Source organism: Cydia strobilella, chromosome 22, assembly GCF_947568885.1.
Source record: "Cydia strobilella chromosome 22, ilCydStro3.1, whole genome shotgun sequence".
In the NCBI taxonomy this organism is placed as follows: domain Eukaryota; kingdom Metazoa; phylum Arthropoda; class Insecta; order Lepidoptera; family Tortricidae; genus Cydia; species Cydia strobilella.
The window spans coordinates 404,894-423,747 of NC_086062.1; the positions used below are offsets into that span (position 1 = coordinate 404,894).

The 18,854-nt window shown below is 36.5% G+C and overlaps 2 protein-coding genes across 3 annotated transcripts in view; one reads left to right on the forward strand and one right to left on the reverse strand.

Annotated features, from left to right (window-relative positions):
- LOC134751575 (zinc finger protein 184) overlaps positions 1-18,854 on the forward strand; it is a 146,945-nt gene that overhangs the window by 42,374 nt on the left and 85,717 nt on the right. The window lies entirely within an intron of this gene.
- LOC134751595 (uncharacterized) lies at positions 12,304-12,930 on the reverse strand. Its single transcript, XM_063687070.1, has one exon. It carries the CDS (start codon positions 12,928-12,930, stop codon positions 12,304-12,306), a length of 627 nt encoding a protein of 208 aa, XP_063543140.1.

Here is an 18,854-nt window from a genome sequence, read left to right on the forward strand (position 1 = left end):
TTTTATTGCATAGTGTACTTTTCTTTCTTTAAGGAAATTCTAACGAGCCCAGACACAATGAGGATGAGTTGTTTAATCACAGAGTTCCTGTGGCCACCTCCTATGTCCATCGTCAGATCAGCTCGATGGCAGGCTCACTCCGCGATTTCCTCGCGTCGCTATAAGTACATGAGGCCCACACCAATTTTGGTGTCTAGCCGTAGGAAGTAGTTGCCGCGCACCGCTACGGAACGGACGCCTGTTCGCGCTTGCGCCACCTAGCGGTGTCTGTCGTAATAGACGCGTTTTATTAGAGAGTGAATCTTCTATACCTAGTACTATTATTTATTCTGTGTCGATGGTAACATTACGTAAAGTTTCAGCTTAATCAAATTATTAATGGGAAGTAGGTCAATTTAGTTTGCATGATTAGACCCGAATATACATTGCAAGTTCTATAAAAGCTTGTAAAAAATTACATGTCAACAATACCGTCTTTAAAATTAAATAATTTCACGGTTTAGACTCACTTGTTTTAGTCACTCGCGCGAGATGTTTCGGAGAGCCTAGGTCTCCTTTCTCAAGCACCAATAGTGCGAGCAGCGTTCACGACGACCGTGTATTGCGTGGGTGCGAAACGCGAAAATTCGTTATCTGCCTCTATAGATCGAATAGAGAGGCAGAAACCGAACTTTCGATTTTCGTGTTTCGCGGTAGACCCTGTGTCTGTGCTAGTGACGGTTTCTATGCAGAGCTTTGCGTAATATTCCCTATTGCATTAAGTATAATACTTCGGAAAATGTTAAACAAATATAATAAATTAATATTTTTGTATACAATTAGTGCAGATATAGCAACAAAGCCCAAAACATTCATAAATACAACAAGGTAATATGTATTTTTAAAGATTTTGTATGTACCTATTTTTTGCGATCTATGTAGGATAAGTACAAACTGTGAACTAAAGAAACATGTTAACTATGTTTTGTGATAACTCCAAATATAAATATTGACATTTTTGCACATTATACATTGCTTTGATACAAGTAAACAAAACATTAATTAAACGTTTTGCAATCTCGACTATGAATACGACGCCCGAGCTTTTTTCCTGCGCGCGCGCCGGGGTTATCGCGGAAAAGTTAAGAATTTTTCAAAATTTTATCTACACACACATGCGCGCTCACACGCACACACCCAACTAGGGATGTGGGCGCTTCTTGTGAAATCGTAATCGAGCGAATGTCTTGATTTAGCGAGCGGCATAATCGACTTTCATAAAAAACTAATCTGCTTCTCATTTTAATGTTTGTCATAGTGGTAATTTTTTAAAGGTCTTTCGGTATTTTTTATATGTTGACAAGTGATTTTTTTTATCAAGTCTTGATCAATCGAATTTTCCCCAAATCAGGGATTTTACTGTAGTGTCAAATAATAGAAGCAGCGAAAAATTTTCCAAATTCCGTGATTTGGGGGAAATATACTATATAAAGAAATAACGGACTTAGTATGAGGTTTTGAAGACATTCTTTAAGGTAATCCTAAGCTAAACAAAAAAATAAAAATAGAACATAAAATTGAATTTATCTACTGCATATATAAAAATTAACATATCACAAATACGTACAGTTCTTTTTACATACATTTTCTAGACGCAGGTTCCCCTATATTATCAAAACCTTTTTCTAATGCAAAGAAAAATACATATAAAACTCGTGACTATCGTAATGTATTCAATTCACTTAAGGTATGGTTATTGTCATTTGATGCTACAAAGTACATATTATTTTATAGTCCTGTTTTGTTATGGAAAAATACGCGCATAACCAGTTTGTAAAATATGTTTGTTTTTCTTATAAAATGCTAAGTATGTGCGATGACCAATGTCACGGGTTGGTTGGTTACCTAGTTGAAAGACACATATGTATGTAAATAAATATATACGACAAAGATGTAAATAATAAATTAACGTACTAGTACTGTCAGCTGCAGAGAAAAGGCATGCAAATTTCTGTAAATTTGACATTTGACACATTGTGATCGTTTGATCTCAAGTGGAGCTTATGAGAAAAATATATATTTATTATTACTTTTTATTACTTTATTACTTTATTTAGAACACAAACAGTCACATATACAAATGGGTTTGAAGTACAAATGTACTTAACATACTTAAGAAAACAGACCTGGAGGTTCATTATATATTAAAAAAAATGGGACAATCTTGCAGAAATCGATCTCGTCCAGGTGTAAGCTCCATTTTTTTATTATAAAAATTAATATTATACAAGTGTCCCATTAACTGTCCCATTTATATAAATCTAATAAGAAGTTTTATTAGATTCGGTGTCTCCTCACTATGAACCAATAAAGTAGACCAAGGAGCTCGGTTCTCCCAATTCCTTAACGTCTTAAAACACAAATCAGCACATTGCAAAATATATAATATAAATTAATCAATAGGATTGTTTTTTGTCTGACAAATGGAAGAATTTAAGGCGTTACATATAAGTAAAAATGCATTTTTTCGTTATAAAAAAGATAATAATGCAGCTCGTTTTAATGGAAATTTTATAACTTGGCGCTGCTCCGGACGGTTGTTTTTTCATACATTTTGCTTGAAATTTTCCACTATTATATAATGTTTTTTTTTTAATAGCAATTTTTGAATATTTTGTGTAAGACAGAGCATTGGAGATAAAGTGTGCTTTCGTATTTTAATAAACTTGTACAGGTAAGTTAGTGTTTTTTTTTTAAATATTAAATTAGGTTTTTTTGCCTTTTTTACAAGTTTTAACCTTACAATTCATTGTATTCTTTTTGTAACCATATTTTAAAGTACAAAGGTTGTTGCGTAATAAAATTTATCTTACGTTTGCACTTATCTATGACTGTGCACTTATTTTCTACGTGGCTATAGGCTGAATGAGTTGAGAAAAATAAAGTACGTTTTTAGTCGTTTACACCTTAATCCAAAATAAGCAGATATAAGTTTATAATATCAGGAAATAATAATGAATTAATAAAACGTTTAAAAAGGCTGCTAACTAAAACTATTGTTTAATCTAATAATGTCAATAGCCAATGACAAGCGCATAGAATATGCAGTTTAGGTAATATTTCTATGCCTAATCAGGCATGATGTGCTGAAAAAACTTGTTTTTATTACATCTTACTAAAGTACCTACCACATTCAAGAACTATATACTTAAAATTATTATGAATAACTAATCTACCCTCCAATAGATGTCGTTACTGTGCGATTCTAATTGGATTTATTTTAATAAATTTTAACGTGTTACGTCTCAAAATAAAATTCAAAGTTGTAATATTGTATTTTATACTATCACGCTGTAACTGCATGATCTTTATTACATTTTATTTATTCTTTGTTTATTTAGTTTTATAGCTATTGTCAAAAACCATGTCCACTCTTCATTTATACAAAAACTAAAAACGTACCTAGTTAACAAAAAAATGCTGCATACTTCACTGAAGTATTTACAAGTATTTACAAGTTCAAAGTTAAAAAAATAAAAAAAAGAATTGTGAATTTCTAGCTGTAAAAGTAAGCATAAACTACGTTAATAAGAATAAAAAAAAAAACAAATTAAAATGGAAACAAATAAAGATAAAACAGTAGTAAAATAATTCAACACCTCAAAGATTAAATAAATACAATTACTACTTTTTAATTTATGCCGTGACGGTGCTACCTGTGTTAAAAAAAAGCATAAATTATAGCCTCATAAATTCAACAAATTACGCTACAATACCCACAACACCATTTAAAAAGTAATAAACTCTAATTGTCACAAAAAATGCACCCCACGGCATAGAAGCACGACCCTAGTAAAAAAACTAAATAGAAAAAAAAGAAAGGGCGGCACGCGAACCAATTAGCTTTTTTTAAGTCAAACATATTTTTTTTATCCTTTTTTATTGGTTTAGCGTGTAGGGGCGTTTTTTCTCGTTTTGTCGGCTTAACACCAATGTGTCAAGGTTAGCGCGTTTTTTTAAACGTTTTGACGCGAGATCGAATTTCTAATTCGTTTTTTCGGAAGTCGTTTTAACGGTCCGTTTGCTTGGGGTAGGTTTTTTCGTTCGAATTTCTGGGTTGTTATTATGTGTAATTGTTTTTTTATCGGCTTAGAGAATTCGTTTGTTTAATGTTAGGGGATGCTTTTTAACACTTTTTTAGAGGAATTTTACCTTGTGTTCGTTCTAATAATATATTAAGAGGGCGCAATAATTCTGTTATTTAATTACATCGTACTGCATGAAAATGGCTTAGTCCCACTTGCACCATCCCACTAACCCGGGGTTAACATTATTAACCAGACTACAGGTACAGGTAATTTTTCCCTTTAATGACACTTTGCGTTACCTTAGTAACGAGTAATTAATTTTCCTCAGCCAAATAAATACCAAGCATAAAGCATTACACCTAAAACACACAATATTAGACCTTAATCCCCCGCTATAAGCTTTCAGATGAAGACTTTATTACCCTTGTTAAACTACTTTGATGTATAACTTACCCAAAGACGTAACTGTGTATAACTGTCGAACTAAGATACGATGTTTTGGAAGTGACCGAGTAGTCAATTTCTCTTTCTGTCTATTTTCGTGTTCGTTAAAGCTTAGTTTTTAAATAGTTTAGTAGTTATCGACCCGGCCCTTTGTGCGTACACTTGTCACGGCATATTGCCATCAATATTGTTTTGTATCAACGGGGATGCGCTGTGTGGAGGCGGACTTTGAATGACAAATAAAAAAAAAATATTATGATGAGCTCAACTTTAAAAAAATAATTAAAAACTGACTTCAAATCGTATAAAATATAACAAATTTTCCCTTTTATATTTGCTAGCAACTGATATGTTTGATGTGAGTCAATACGGAACTATCATTTTAAATAAAAGAAAATACTTTCCAAATCGGTTTGCTAATGACGGAGTAAAAAAAACCGGCGAAGTGCGAGTCGGACTCGCGTACCGAGGGTTCCGTACTTTTTAGTATTTGTTGTTATAGCGGCAACAGAAATACATCATCTGTGAAAATTTAAACTGTCTGGCTATCACGGTTCATGAGATACAGCCTGGTGACAGACAGACGCACAGACGGACAGCGGTGTCTTTTTTTTATACCACGTCGGTGGCAATCAAGCATACGGCCCGCCTGATGGTAAGCAGTTACCGTAGCCTATGGACGCCTGCAACACCGGAGGTATTACACGCGCGTTGCCGACCCTTAGTAATAGGGTCCCGTTTTTACCGTTCTGTTGTCTGAAAGCGTTTTTAACCTTACGGAACCCTAAAAATTTAAACGGGATTTAAAAAACCGACAAAAATTATCTTGCATTGATGTTTAATTTTCTCTTTTTATAAAAAAAAATTGGCACTTCTAAGGAACTAAATATCAAAACTTACTCAGTTTTGTTTAAAACTAACGACTAGGTCCATACTAGGTCGTTAGTTTAAAACGTTCGTTCTTTCCAGTTCCAGTTCATTCGTCCTTTCGTTCATTCGTTCGTTCGGTCGTTAGTTCTTTCCATATCACTATACCTCAACCCTTCACGGTGTTTCCAAAAATGATTAAAAATAGGCCGCGCGGCCCCGACCAACTTTTATATCGTTACCTATTTGAACTATTCAACGTATATTCTAGAAAGGAATGATTGAAAGTGATTACTTTCGTTTATTTTATTTGGAGTTTTTATGAAAATGTAAGCAAAAATTTTAGAGAAAAAATTTATTTTATTACTTAAAGGACAATATTTAATATGTAGTATCTGGTAGCATTTCATCGACAACCGATAAAATAAAAAGTAGACTAAAACTAAATTATACTAAATTAATCTAAAATAACGGTAAATTAACTGAAAATGGCCCCAGCGGTATAGTACTAAAAACACTGGCAGAGTTTCCTCGGATTGTTAGGCTGATATTCAAAATCGATCTATGTTTGATACAGAAACATGACTAAAATCGCAAACGATACCGTTGAGAAGTTGTTGAAGTACCTACCTTGACATGTCACCTTTACAACATTCAACTTACTTTTTAATTTTTGCCATCATTCATACCTGGGAACTGCCAAATCCCCATCCTTCCCATTAAAAAAACAATAAAAATATCCACATCTCAAAACAAAAGGTATTTTATCATGCAATCTTGTCTTCGTTCCCATAGTCAAACAATAGAAGAATAATAGTTTGCGAGACCAAAAAACACCCAACCGGTTTCGTTCCAAGTTCAAATTCAAAAGCCAAAAACAAAAAACGGTGACAATATTAGTGCCCTTGTGTTCTCAAATTTGCATATTCGGAAGGGTCAAATGGTTTTGAAATTGGTTCTCGTTTTGTTATATTATGTTACATGTGTATTCGCAAATATTTCAGTTTGATTTAAATTCTTATACAATTAAATTTCATCTTGACTTCATCCCTCATTTTACGCCTTAGGTTTTAAGGACTAAGTTAAGATTTAATATACCTACTAACAACATTGTGCAACAAAAATCTTTACCTATCTTGAACACTATAATGATATAAAATTAAAACTTAATTTAAATCTACTTATAAATAAAACTAATTGTAACAACTAAGGAAATCGTTAAGTTTTAATGCTGAAAATTGCATGTATTTCTCAATCCAGGTTTAAACCTGAACTTTTCGTTTTCCTCAATTGTAAAAACATTTTTTTTCCCTTTGACCTGCAAGTGAAATGAGCATCTGTTCTTCAAATATATTTTTTATTTTCTATCTTTATTCTTTGTTTGAAAATTTGTCATTCAATAATATATTAAAATATAATTTAAATATGTAGGCATACTAGCTATGCGCATGTGCCACCTCTAAAGTTGCAAGCGCTGCTTTTGTACGTTTCCCGCTTACTATACTTAGACACTATAATATTAGTTCTCGTAATAAAGTAATAGTACATATATGTATGTATTATGCGTATATTCACATATTCAACCCACAAATCTACCGGTTACTAGGTCAAGGGGGAATCGATCAAGTATTAATTGACGAAATAAACCTAATTGATTGGATATTCGCTCCTTCATATCGCTATTAAACTCATTATATTGTTATGATCATGGATTCCTACAGGTATTCTACACTTGCCTCACGTGGATTTAGATATGGCGAGTGTCTTTGGGGTAATGGGGTTATTCAGTAAAAAAAGAAAAGGTCTTTAAATACCGTATTTCATATTTTTTACGTTTGTTATTGGTGCATATTTGTTTCGATACGACCTTCAAGCCTTCAAAAAAGAGCGTACTCCCGTCTTACATGCCGACAAGGTACTTGCAGCCCCTCTGGTGTTGCAGGTCTTCATGGGCGACGGTAAATTCTTACCATCGGCCGATTCGTCTGCTCGTTTGCCTACTATATCATAAAAAAATCAAAAAAATGACATATATTTAGATCAGTACGGTTTCACTCACTATTCTTTTTAGTCGCTTTTGGCGACATGTTTCGGATTCTTACGACACGACGCGCACGACACGACACGACATGACGCACAACCGCCGCGGACACTCGTGCCTGAGGAAGGATTCCCAAAGAATCCGAAAATATGTCTCACTATAGTTTAAGTTCGAAAATGACTTATACTTTTACTCATACTTTTCTTAAAAATATGTGTAGTTAGATTAGTCAGACAGTCAATAAGTGTAGTGAGTCACGTACATAATAAATGTGAAAAATAGTCACAAAACTGAGAAACAAATATGTCAGTTTATCAAAAGGGTTTTTCTGAACACGCCCCTTTACATTACCGAAATAGCCGCGCAAGCGGACAGACAGACGGACAGACAGGATATTGTGTAATAAAGTTGATCGCGCGCGCGCAGCTGGCGCGGCCACCCCTTTGTTTGCCGACTCGGGATAAGAGCTGGCGGATTCATGGAGCATAAAGTTGGTAGTAGTAAATAAAAGATATTGGGGCAATCTTACACAAAACGACCTTTAAGGGAACCCATTACCAGTCCGCCGGACGATATCAGCCTGTCAGTTAAAACAAAAAATTTGACAGTTCCGAACAACTGACAGGCCGATATTCTTGACCGCATTTAGAGACGAAAATTTTATTAGGTACATAATTTTCTGAAATCGGTCTTGTTTTAGAGATAAAACTGAGTTCAGTTTTGTTCACAATATAGGTATCAATAAAATTATATTGTATATGTTTAAGATTTTATATACGTCTTGCACTTAACCGAAATATACATGTTCATAAGATAATATATACAGGTTGGCCAAAAAATATGTGCATTCCAGTTGCCAGGGAGATTTTGGGATTATATTGAGCAACTTTTACTATGGGACCAAGCCGAAATCGCGAAAAAAAATTTGACTGTTTCATACATTTTGGCTGGTCCATTTTCTATGGGAGGGTAATTTTTTTTTCGCGATTTCGTGGTTGGTCCCATAGTAAAAGTTGCTCAGTATAATCCCAAACACTCCCTGGAAACGGGTATGCACATATTTTTTGGCCAACCTGTATAAGTATAACGAAAAATTTGTTGACCACGAACGCTGTAAGAGGTTTAAAACGTAATGATGTATTTTAAATTCATTATACGCGATATAATCCGTTTACATTGTTTTATTTCATATATAGGTAAAGAACGAATTCATAGATAACATCCATAAACATGAGAACACGCGTTTAAAACGTTGTAAAAACTATAATAGCATTCACACATACATATGTCAGTCTGTCCGTCTTGGTGCTCACCCAGCGTGGAAAAGAACCCTCCCAGGCCACGCCTGTTCATTAGCTTTACCTAGATTATTTAAGTTATGAGAGGTAGCAGTTACATAGCCGGAAGCGGAACAAAAATGTCACCTGTCTGTTTCTTAGCTTTATTTATTTTTTCAAGTTAAGAGTGGCAAGCGCGTTGATAGGCGAAAGCGGAGCTTATTTATTAATTTATATTTTTAGTCTGTTGCTTATCTGCGTTTTCTGCGAGGATGCGTAGCGAAGAATGTGTTTGTAAATACTTATATTGACGGGGATATAGACCGTGATTACCTTTTGTATTGTTTATGAGCTCCCGATATTTCATCTCCACATAAACAATACAAAAGGTAATCATAATCACGGTCTATATCCCGGTCCATATAAGTCTAGTGAAACTGAAACTGACCGTGAATAATTCAAAATTCTTAGTGTTTATAAAGAACCAATAAAATCAGTACACGCTGAGCGAGCACAGATAAATGAAGTGATTCTATTGGTTCTTAACAAAAGCATCCTTCGCTACGCAACCTCGCAGATGTCTGGTGGAAACGCAGCCTGTATATCACTTTTTCGTTTTGAGAGGTGACTAAGGCATTTATTCTAGCACAGAAACTTCTAAATACCTACGAACAAAGTGATCGAGGCGTTCAGTGCCTAGAGCTGGGAACTTAATACTCGAATTGAAGGCACTGAAAGGCCTTCGACACTTTTTCGTGGACGTATATTTTAGTTTATGATAATTCAATTATTTCCATCAAGTGGGTAAACTTAAGGATGACTCACGATAGAACGGCCCGGGTTCGCGCCGTGACTTCCAGCACTTCGCTTGGGTGATAAGTGATCACGTGTTGCTTTACAAACTCACTCACTCACTCGTTTGATTACAAACTCGTACTTGTTGAGCATGATAGTTTAGTTTCTAGTATTAAGTTCAATGTTTTTGTACGCCGTTTGGTAAAATATAGTGAAACTGTACATATATACACTGACCACCACTGTAATTGTACCTATATTTACAAATAAAACACTTACTTACTTTGTATACAAAACTGAAGTGTTAAACGCCTTGGGCTGGACCCTGACTATTTTAGCGTATTTTAGTATTCGCCATTTTAGTTGTATTGTAATAATTAAACATACATTTTCTGATCATAACGCTTACGCTTATACCTTGCGCCGCAACTATTATTATATAATAGGTATATAGACTAATGATCGTAGAATAATGACTAAGAATTGATGATCTGGACGAGATCATTAAAACGTACATAAAGACTTAAGTACGTCTGTCACGGAACCATCATTTTGATAGATTACATAGCTTTCTTTATATACTTAGGTTTGTTTCTACCCGTAAATCTATTAAATAGGCTTGTAATGACTAAATTATGTTGACGAAGGTGAATGAATGGTTTGGAGAACGTATTCATTATGTTTTATAGACTAGGTAATACCTACTTACTCGTGCATATACTCGTAACATCACAACTTGTACGGACCAAAACGTCGTAAGCGCCGTGAGATTCATGGCGCTTACGCGTTTAGGTTGGGATAATCACGCTCCGCTTCCATAGAAGATGTTAAAACAACATCAACTCATAGCACAAAATACTGTTTTTCTGTGCCGGTTCTATACGTTATACGTATTTGGATTTTTCATGTTACTTCATATATATTATGTCTACTCAGAACCCAATCTAAGAAGAAGAAAAGTGTCCGAAGATTTTTATATCCATTCTTTAACGCCAACCAAAATAGACAAATTTTACCTAAAAATAAAATTTATATTAAGTTACTTACCTTGTTCCAAGCCTTCAAATTGAGATGGCAACATTCGTTTCTTACTGGCAACACCACAGTTCCGATGACGTCAGGCGCAATACCGGCTTTTATGGCGGGTTTTTTCCATGTTTTTTACGAATCCAGCTGGCAGGCTGCGCGCCAATGCTCAGACCATTGGACTCTCAATTTGATTACCTTGACCTACCGTCCAATATGATGGTGGACGGTAGGTAGCCACTGTAGATAGACTGGTGGCAAAATAGCCACTGTGGGTAGACAGGTGGCGACGTTTTATTATGTAAACAAACACAGTATTCAGCGCAGCTGTAGGTACTTGTTTTGTTTACTGAGGTAGCACGGTATTTCATTGACATAGCTGAAAAGACAAGCTTAAAACTAAACCCTACTGCTGAAATAAAAGCTTTAATAAACAATACTTACTTTTGCTGAAATATAAGTATTATGAATATGATAAAATGTGTATGTGAATGAAATTAATCGTGTAAGTATAAAAAACCTAAAATTTTACAAATTGCCAGCAGGCAGCAATGGAATCAGGCTTGGAACAAGGTAAGTAACTTAATATAAATTTTATTTTTAGGTAAAATTTGTCTATTAAGTTGACTGTACCTTGTTCCAAGCCTTCAAATTGAGAAGTGTTTGTTATCGACTGCTGGATGAGTGAGGATTGGTAATATTCAATAGATCGCCAATGTGAATAAAATAATAGATAGACTTATAAGGAAATCTGTATTGCATTAAAATAAAAATCAACTTTTACACATAATTGGTATATGACATATGACCTTATATTAACATTGATTAGAATGCGTGAATCATATCGTATTAAAACATCTATCTAAAGGATTAGAATGTGAATTATGAGTGCTAATTGTTTTTCTATAAAACTTGTGAAATGTATTAGCACTTTGCCAATTGCCTCTTTCCAAGATATCATTAATATTATGACTATCAAGCCAGCCAGACGAAGCAACTGCGGAACGGACACTACCCGCACTACTGTTTATATTAGCGTCTTTAAGGACTGCCTTTATCCATCCACCAATGATGGTTCGTGAAGCTGGCTTCACAGGACCACATATAGAAATAAATAGATTATTTATATTCCCTCTTCGGTTCTGAGACAAGGAAATTAATAATTTTATCCAATAAACGGGATCTATATTTTTATTGTAATCACATGTTAACAATTTCCAACCAGATTGTCTGCGCGATGCAGTGTCTGTCTTGGAACCGAACTCGGGCCAAAATATAATACAGTCAGAATCAATCTTACAACTGGAATCATTTATACTCAATAACGTCAGATCATGTACGCGTCGCCCTGAACAAAGCAATAACAAAATCGCACATCTCTTAGACACCTCAAATAAACTGGTTTGTAGAGGTTCGTTATTCTCTAAATAAGTACATAAATCTCTAACATCCCATATACTCTCCTTACGAGACATTGGTTTACTCAAAGCTATAGCTTTCAAAGCCTGGCGAACAACTATATGCGAGCTAAGCGGTGGGCCTGAACGTACGGGACAAAAAGTTGAGACAACCGATTTGTGTAAGCAAATTGTACTATGCGATAACTTTTCTACCAGGTGCAAGTCTGTAATAAATCTTGCCAAATCTTGTGGTTCTGGATTGTCTCTGGCGACATGATGGGCAGTACACCATCTGCACCATCTTAGCCACGCTGGCTTGTAAGAAGCTAACGAGGATTTTCGCCAACCGCTTGCAAGTAAATCCTTTTGCTTATCGTTCCACGTACCTAACAATGCGGCCCACCCTGTATCAGCCAGACTTCTAAAGCTATCCGCTTGACATCGATTGGAGGTCTCAGAGTCTGTGTGTCTACTAACCGGTTCTCCAGGTCCCAAATTTCTCTTGGAGGGGCCAGGGATCGGCTCTTCAGGTCGCTGCGCCAGAACACCTTCTCCCAATTCGGCACGATCAATAGGTACATACCCTCTGCGTCGTTCAGGTGACCGAGAACTCTCGGGATTAGACACGGGGGAGGAAATATCCACGCCAGTTGATACTCCCATCTCCGACTGAACGCATCGACGAAGGACGCATCTGGATCCGTCTGGTCTAGAGTCGCATATGTCGGTACCACATGAGCTCTCCTCGATGCGAAAAGGTCTATTTGAGGAGTACCCCAAACCTGGAATATCTGGTGCGTCGCTGGAGACAGCAGGTGCCACTCCGACTGACCGCGAAACCTTGAAAGTCTGTCTGCTTCCGTGTTGTATCTGCCGGGAATGAACTGGATTGTCATGTGAATGTGATAGCGGTCCAATGCATCCAGCACCCGGTAAGTCATCTCCATCATCTGCTGTGACCTCGTACCGCCTTCGTTGCGCAGATATGACACAACCGTTCGATTGTCCGACATAATCATTAGAGACGATTGCGTCAGTAAGCGGCTCTGTGATGTTATTACCTTCTACCACTACGGCGTGAAGTATAAGGCTCTTGATCTCATCTGGTCCTATCTTATAAATAGAATTCAGAAAGTGGACATAAATAAAACCAAATCGTCGGGGTCTATTACTTCAATGGGCGTCCCCCAAGGATCTATTCTTGGCCCATTCTTGTTTCTCGTCTATATAAACGATTTGCCTTATATAGTTAATGAAAAGCATAAGTTGGTTCTCTTTGCTGATGATACATCTATTATATTTAAAGTAAAAAGGAAACAGAGTGATTTAAATGAAATAAATGATGTATTGTCCTCTGTAGTTCATTGGTTTACTACTAATAATTTACTTCTCAATGCCAAGAAAACTAAATGTGTAAAATTCTCTTTGCCTAATGTACAGCATGCGAGTGACGCTCAGGTTGTTTTAAAAGACGAAATTTTAGATTTTGATCATAAAGCTGTTTTTCTAGGCCTAACCTTAGATTCAAAATTACAGTGGGGTACGCACATTTCTACACTGGCCGGTAGACTAAGTTCAGCAGCATACGCAGTTAAAAGAATCCGTCAACTTGCAGATGTTGAGACAGCAAGGCTGGTGTATTTTGGATATTTCCACAGCGTCATGTCTTACGGCATTTTATTGTGGGGCAAAGCCGCTGACATTAATTCAATTTTTGTTTTACAGAAGCGTGCTGTTCGTAACATATATAATTTAGGAACGCGAATGTCTCTTAAAGATAAATTTAAAGAAATCAATATTCTCACTGTTGCTTGTCAATATATTTACGAAAATATAATGTATGTAAGAAAAAATATCGACATGTATAAATTGAATAGTGACATACACAATTTTAACACTAGAAATAAAAATAAATTGGCGATTCCGAAATTCCGTTTAAATAGAGTAAATAATATGTCATTTATGGGGAACAGTGTGCGCTTTTATAATAAGTTACCATCTAAATTAACGAAATTGTCAATGAATAAATTCAAGTCAATTGTAAAACGACAGCTTTTACAAAAAGCTTATTATACGGTTAAGGAATTCGTAGAAGATAAGGATGCATTTATGTTAAAATAGAATAATTATGTATATATAGTTATAAGTTGACATGTGAAAGAGCTAGCTTAAGCCTATTTACAGAATAAACATTTTGAATTTTGAATTTTGAATTTTTGAATTTCTGCACTGCCATCATCTCTAGGAGATTTGAATGTTGACGCGCCTCCCACTGCGACCATTGGCCAGCTAACTGCTTGTTGTTGAGCAGAGCGCCCCAGCCCTGGCCTGACGCATCCGTAGTCAAAAAGAATTGGGGCGCTGGAGGATGAAGAGGAGATGTGGCAGCTACGTGGTTGATCCACCAATCCAGCTCGGTGTATAGGGCTACTGGAAGCTTTACCTTCGCTCTTGGAGACATGTGCAGCAGCTGGTTGCAAAACGTCATCAACAGCCTGCTGTTGAGTCGACCCCGCGGAACAACGAAGCTTGCGAAGTTCACTAGACCCAGTAAAGATTGGACCTGCTTTAATGAAGCGCACCTGCGATTTACCATCATCCGGCATTTCTGCACAACATTTTGAATCTTGGCCTCTGGAAGACACTTCAGGTTGCTCCAAGGATCCCAACGAATACCCAGGAACTCCATGGACTTCTGGGGATTTAACACGGACTTTCCGTAATTTACAGTCCAGCCTAGACCCTCGAGGATCTGAAGGGTGAGTCTTACTTGATTCTGAAACAATGAACGGCTCTGGTATGCAAGAAGAAAGTCGTCCAAATATACGATGACCCTGATACCGCGAGATCTCAGCACTTCCGCAATCCAATTTGTGACTAGAGCAAATGTCCGCGGAGAAGATGCGAGGCCGAACGGCAAGGAGGTCACCTGCCAAAGCCGGTGCTGAAACATTACTCTCAGGAATCTCCGGTGTGAGGGCTTGACCGGAATATGAAAGTATGCGTTGTGGAGATCGAGCTTTACGAGCCAATCTCTTGGTTGAAGAAAGTCTGGGACCTTGTACATATTGATGAGGTGAAATTTGGCCACATATACATACTTGTTTAGTTGTCTTAGGTTGAAGACTGGGCGTACGTTCCCACCTTTCTTCGGAACCAGAAACATGTTCGATACAAAACTTGGGGTCAACGAAGCCGGCTCTAGCACACCCTGTTCTATCATGCCTTTCATTTGAACGATCATTTCCGGACTTTCCTTCGTGGATAATTTTGACGAAAGTCTGGAGGGGTGAACTAGAGGCGGTTTTTTGACAAAGGGTATCTGGTACCCAGACAAAATTTTGATTATGTAGTCTGGAGCCCCCATGGCTTTCCATTGATTTATAAATAGCTCCAGTTGACCCGCTTGGAAGCTGTGATAGTCAGTCGTAGCGCCTGCGAGATCGCTTACCTTGCCTGTTCCTGTAATATTTGTCGCTTCGCTGATTGGATCGAAATGGCTTGGCTTTTCGCTTTCTGTCCTGAGGAGCCCGGGCGGGAGCAGCAGAGGGCCCAGAATACACGCGGAAACTAGAATAGTCCGCAGCCTTCTTGCTCTGCTCCGGCTGTGAGACTCCTTGCGCAGGAGCTCGTTTGCTAGCAACTCCTTGCGCAGGAGTGCGTGGACAGAAAAATACCTTGTCAATTCCGCCATTCTTCGTTATACAGTCAGAAAACCGCTTATCATCGAAGAGGTGCTCCTGTGTTGGAGGGATCTTTCGAAGAGATTCCTTCATGTAGCGATCCTTGACGAAGTTCAATACTCCATCTCTCCGTTGCTGGATAATGTCTGCTCGACGGCCACAGACCATCTGCAAGAGGTCCAGGTGAATGCGAGAATAGTCACCCTCCGAAAACACCTCGTTGATTTTGTCTGCTACCGCCTCAACCGTGCAATCACCCTGCGAACTTATCCAAGACACGAAGGTTTCAAAGCCAGCTTTCAATTTCTCATTTTGTATGATGAGAGCATGAGACACAGCGGCTAGAGTCTTTTCCGTAACGGCGAGGGCACGGTTACGATCAAAAGACTTTATCATGTCATTACTCTCCAAATCAGTAAAGCCAGGAGATGACACGTACGTATTTTGAGCATCTATGTACCGTACCTGTGACCAGTCGTTTGAATTGAAATGCTGCAACTTGTCCAAAATATCAGCATGCTCCTTTGAGGTTATCGCGCCCGACGACTTGAGGGTAGTCTCAAGTTTAAAACTAATATCCTTTGCAGGCCCCGGGACAGGCGCCGGAGGAGCCTCTGGAATTTCCAGATCCTCAGGCGAGACAATTGATAGCACGTCTGAATCACTGGAGTATTCCCGCGGGCGAGTAGAAAAATTGTCACGTAAAGACCTTACCTCGTGGGCTAATTTGGACACTACATCCTCTAACCTGGCCATGCGCTCGTGCTCAGTTAAAGCCGATGCGCCCGGATCATGTTGAACACTATCAGGATTTGAACTATTCATATTAGAACTGAATTTATTTAGAAAATACTTCGAAAATTTTCTAAGCTAATTTATAGGTGTTTCCTCTGCCAGAAACAAATCGCCAATGGTCTGAGCATTGGCGCGCAGCCTGCCAGCTGGATTCGTAAAAAACATGGAAAAAACCCGCCATAAAAGCCGGTATTGCGCCTGACGTCATCGGAACTGTGGTGTTGCCAGTAAGAAACGAATGTTGCCATCTCAATTTGAAGGCTTGGAACAAGGTACAGTCAACTTAATAGCGTTTATCGGAAAACCAGCTTGATTTATAATTTATTCATCGAAAATACATAAACTAATGGTGTTCGAAATTATCATAAATATTTTTTATACTTACCTACCCTAGCCTACATACCCTAGTACCTAGTAGACCTAGTAGTACATAGTACCAAAGATAGATATAACTCCGTAATAGATGGATACAGTCTAAGGAAAAAACGTGCCTCGAAAATCACGAAAATTTGATTCTCGATCAGATACTAGTTTTGGCCTACTTTCGTATAGAGGGCATTGACGGTTTCGTTTGTTATTTATAATTTTATCAGTGAAAGAACATGGGTCAAAATCATATAAAAATAATTAATGCAAATAAAAAAAATATTTATCCATATTTAAATACATTTTAACGTATTTTTATAAATCTTCATTTTTAGTTTTAAAGTGTGTAGATAGATGGCAGTGAATTTACAGTGGTTACAAAATTTACTATGACAGTACCGCTCTATCTTATTATATCCTCTTTGATAGTACCAAAGTCAAAATATTCTTTATTCAAATAGGCCTAGCAACAAGCACATATTTAATTATACGAACGGGTCTACCGCGATTTAATTTAATTGTTTTTACCTTAAATTCTCCAGCTACCAGACCAGCTGTGGTCTTTCCGTGACCACAGCTGGTGCAACTCAGCTGAAACGTCGGAATTTAAGGTAAAACAATAAAATTATATCGCGGTAGACCCGTTTGTGTAATTAAATATGTGTTCAAAACGCGAGAATTTAAAGTGTTATATCTATCAAAAAGTACTTTTAAATTTTTAATTTACAAATATTACTTTAAATATCAGAGCAATTTATTGATGCAGTTGTTATTGTTCGTAAAAACATTGAATTATTATAAACATGTCAAACTTTATAAGAATTTAACAACAGGATCGTCAAACACCAAAATTGTTTAAGAAAATACTTGTCTAGAAACTTTCTAAAATAAAAATCTAAGTGTCATTAAATACGGATTAATACCTACTTTTTATACATTGAGATCAATTTCATCATTATGAACATCGTAATAAATAAATAATTATTTTCAATCACACTTAATCCCACGGTGTTTCGTCATTCATGTAGTCTTGTGTGCTATAATATTAGGCTTTAGAGATAAGTTTACGTTTTACCTAATCCTTAAATTTATTAATTGATAATTCAGTAATATGGTTTGGAAGTTTACTATAAAATCTTACACAATTGAACTGAATATGTTTTTTAATTTTATGGAGCCGAGTGAAGGGCACTGCGAGCTTATGTTACCATACTTACTGTTGTTCACAGTTGTTGTTGTTGTGTTGCTTCACAGTTGCTACACAAAAGTTAACTGAGGTGTGGATGCACCTTTAAGATTATGTTGCATCAAAAGTTTACTGCGGTGTGGATGCACCTTTAAGATGTTGCATCAAAATTAATTTTATACAGATTACAAAGTTATTTTTATCTTCTGAATATTTTCAAATAACGTGTAATATTTGTGTTTAAACGTAATAGCATACACATCAGCGCCATCTGTTGACATGGATATCTGCTTAGTCTTTAAACATAAGAAGCATTTCTTTCAAATTTATGTCACTGTAGAAAACTGCATTATTAAATAATATAGGTATAATATAGGAATACTGAATAGTAAAAATTCCATGGATAAATGTCACTTCATTTATTTAAAATTAACAGGTCATGATCATGAGTTTAATCATGGTTTTAGATATACTAACTAAAATTCGGTATTAAGCCACTTAAATATATATAAAAAAATTGAAACTACAGATTGTGGTTATGATTTATCATTTTCTCTGACCTATTCATGAAACCAGGAGAGAGGTTACACTAGTTACCCTCCTCCTCCACTCTCCTGGCAATTTCCTTCCTTCCAAAGTAATTTGTTAAAAATATCTATCTACTTTCAGGAAGGAAAATGTTTATCTTGTTTTGTTTCATTATAACTTTTATTTATCGAAATAATAATTTTTACATAAAATTCGAGCCTCGATTTCCGCAACTACTACCATCTCTTGAAAGTTTTCTTAAGATTTTCTTTTCCGCAACGCGCCACGCCATCTATCGGGGGGTAGCAGAACACTATGAAGTTAAGAAACTAAGCTTCGCATCTATTAGAACCACGGGTAACTTAGATATGAACCTTAG

Bases quoted from the DNA above. Each gene is read 5' to 3' on its own strand.
- LOC134751595 (XM_063687070.1), bottom strand. From the start codon at position 12,930: ATGTCGGACAATCGAACGGTTGTGTCATATCTGCGCAACGAAGGCGGT.